General features: G+C 37.3%; 1 protein-coding gene across 1 annotated transcript; it reads right to left on the reverse strand.

Annotated features, from left to right (window-relative positions):
- Positions 1–665: 665 nt before the first annotated feature.
- On the reverse strand, positions 666–1,062 carry LOC110115101 (chitinase 3; the record flags this gene model as incomplete). Its single annotated transcript, XM_020848240.2, has 1 exon — positions 666–1,062. A coding segment is annotated over one exon (397 nt), but the record flags the coding sequence as incomplete, so codon positions are not given.
- Positions 1,063–1,130: the final 68 nt, after the last annotated feature.

Below are 1,130 nucleotides of genomic sequence, written 5' to 3' on the forward strand. Positions count from 1 at the left end.
TAGTGTATTTAAAAATTACTAGATTTTACGGAGTTCCAAATGCACTATAAACTCTCTACCATTATCATTGTTCGTCGCTAGTCCCGCGAACACCATCATTTTTGCACTTTATATTGCATTAATTTTTTACTTTCAGTAAAAAATGCATTTATTCTACACTTATTGAAATAACTTCAAAATATTTCAAATACATTCTATTTGTTTTACATTGTATTAATTTTAAAGAAAATAAATATATTGCATACTTCAAAAAAAAAAAAAAAAAACAAGAGATGTAATTTGATTTTAAAAATAAAAGCTTCTCATAATTAAGATTTAGGGTCCCCTTCTCAGTGTCGAAAAATTCTTACACGCTTCCACATCTTTAGGAAACTATGTCAAGTTACACAGCTTATATTGATCTATTAGTTGAGAGTTTTGACTATCAATTAAAAGTTCTTAAATACAAATATTGCATATGCTATATGTGTATGAATATGTCTTAATAATTGACGTAAATATCCCCCAAAAGTATCATATTAAATTTCTTAAATGAAAACTAAGCATAACAAAATCAAAATAACATTTATCAAAGCCTTGCACTATCATATAGCTTGCAAAGGCTTAACTACATTCTCTTATTCATTAGATAAAAGTATAAAACTCCTTTCAACCTCTAAACGGGCTCAAATGGGTTGGGTTGGGCTCGGGTCCTCCCAATCAAAAGGTTGTTGATTATAGCAGTCCAAGTTATCGCCCGTATCTGTGCCCAATATCTGACAATACCGGCTATAGAAACCAATTCTGCCGGCAACTCTACCGTCGTAGCCGTGGCCGCACTCCCCTCTATTGACGATATTAGTGATGACCCCGAAGCCCGGCAGCCGGCCTGCCGCCGTATCGTTGCTCGATGGGACCCATTGCCCGGTGATCACGTCGTGGCACGACGGCCTCGGCGGCTGCGTCGTCATCCAGAACCACATTGCCGTCATGAAGGCAACCGTCGCGTTCTTCTGCACGGTGGCCGGGTCGTTGAGCAGGTCCGACCCAAGATACTGCCCGGCCCGCCCGTAGTTGAAGTTCCTGGGTTTTGTTCATCATTTGGTTTGCTCTTATTATTATTATTATTTTAATATTTTTTTAATTTTAAA

This window comes from Dendrobium catenatum, unplaced genomic scaffold (assembly GCF_001605985.2).
Source record: "Dendrobium catenatum unplaced genomic scaffold, ASM160598v2 original_scaffold_169893, whole genome shotgun sequence".
NCBI classification, from domain to species: domain Eukaryota; kingdom Viridiplantae; phylum Streptophyta; class Magnoliopsida; order Asparagales; family Orchidaceae; genus Dendrobium; species Dendrobium catenatum.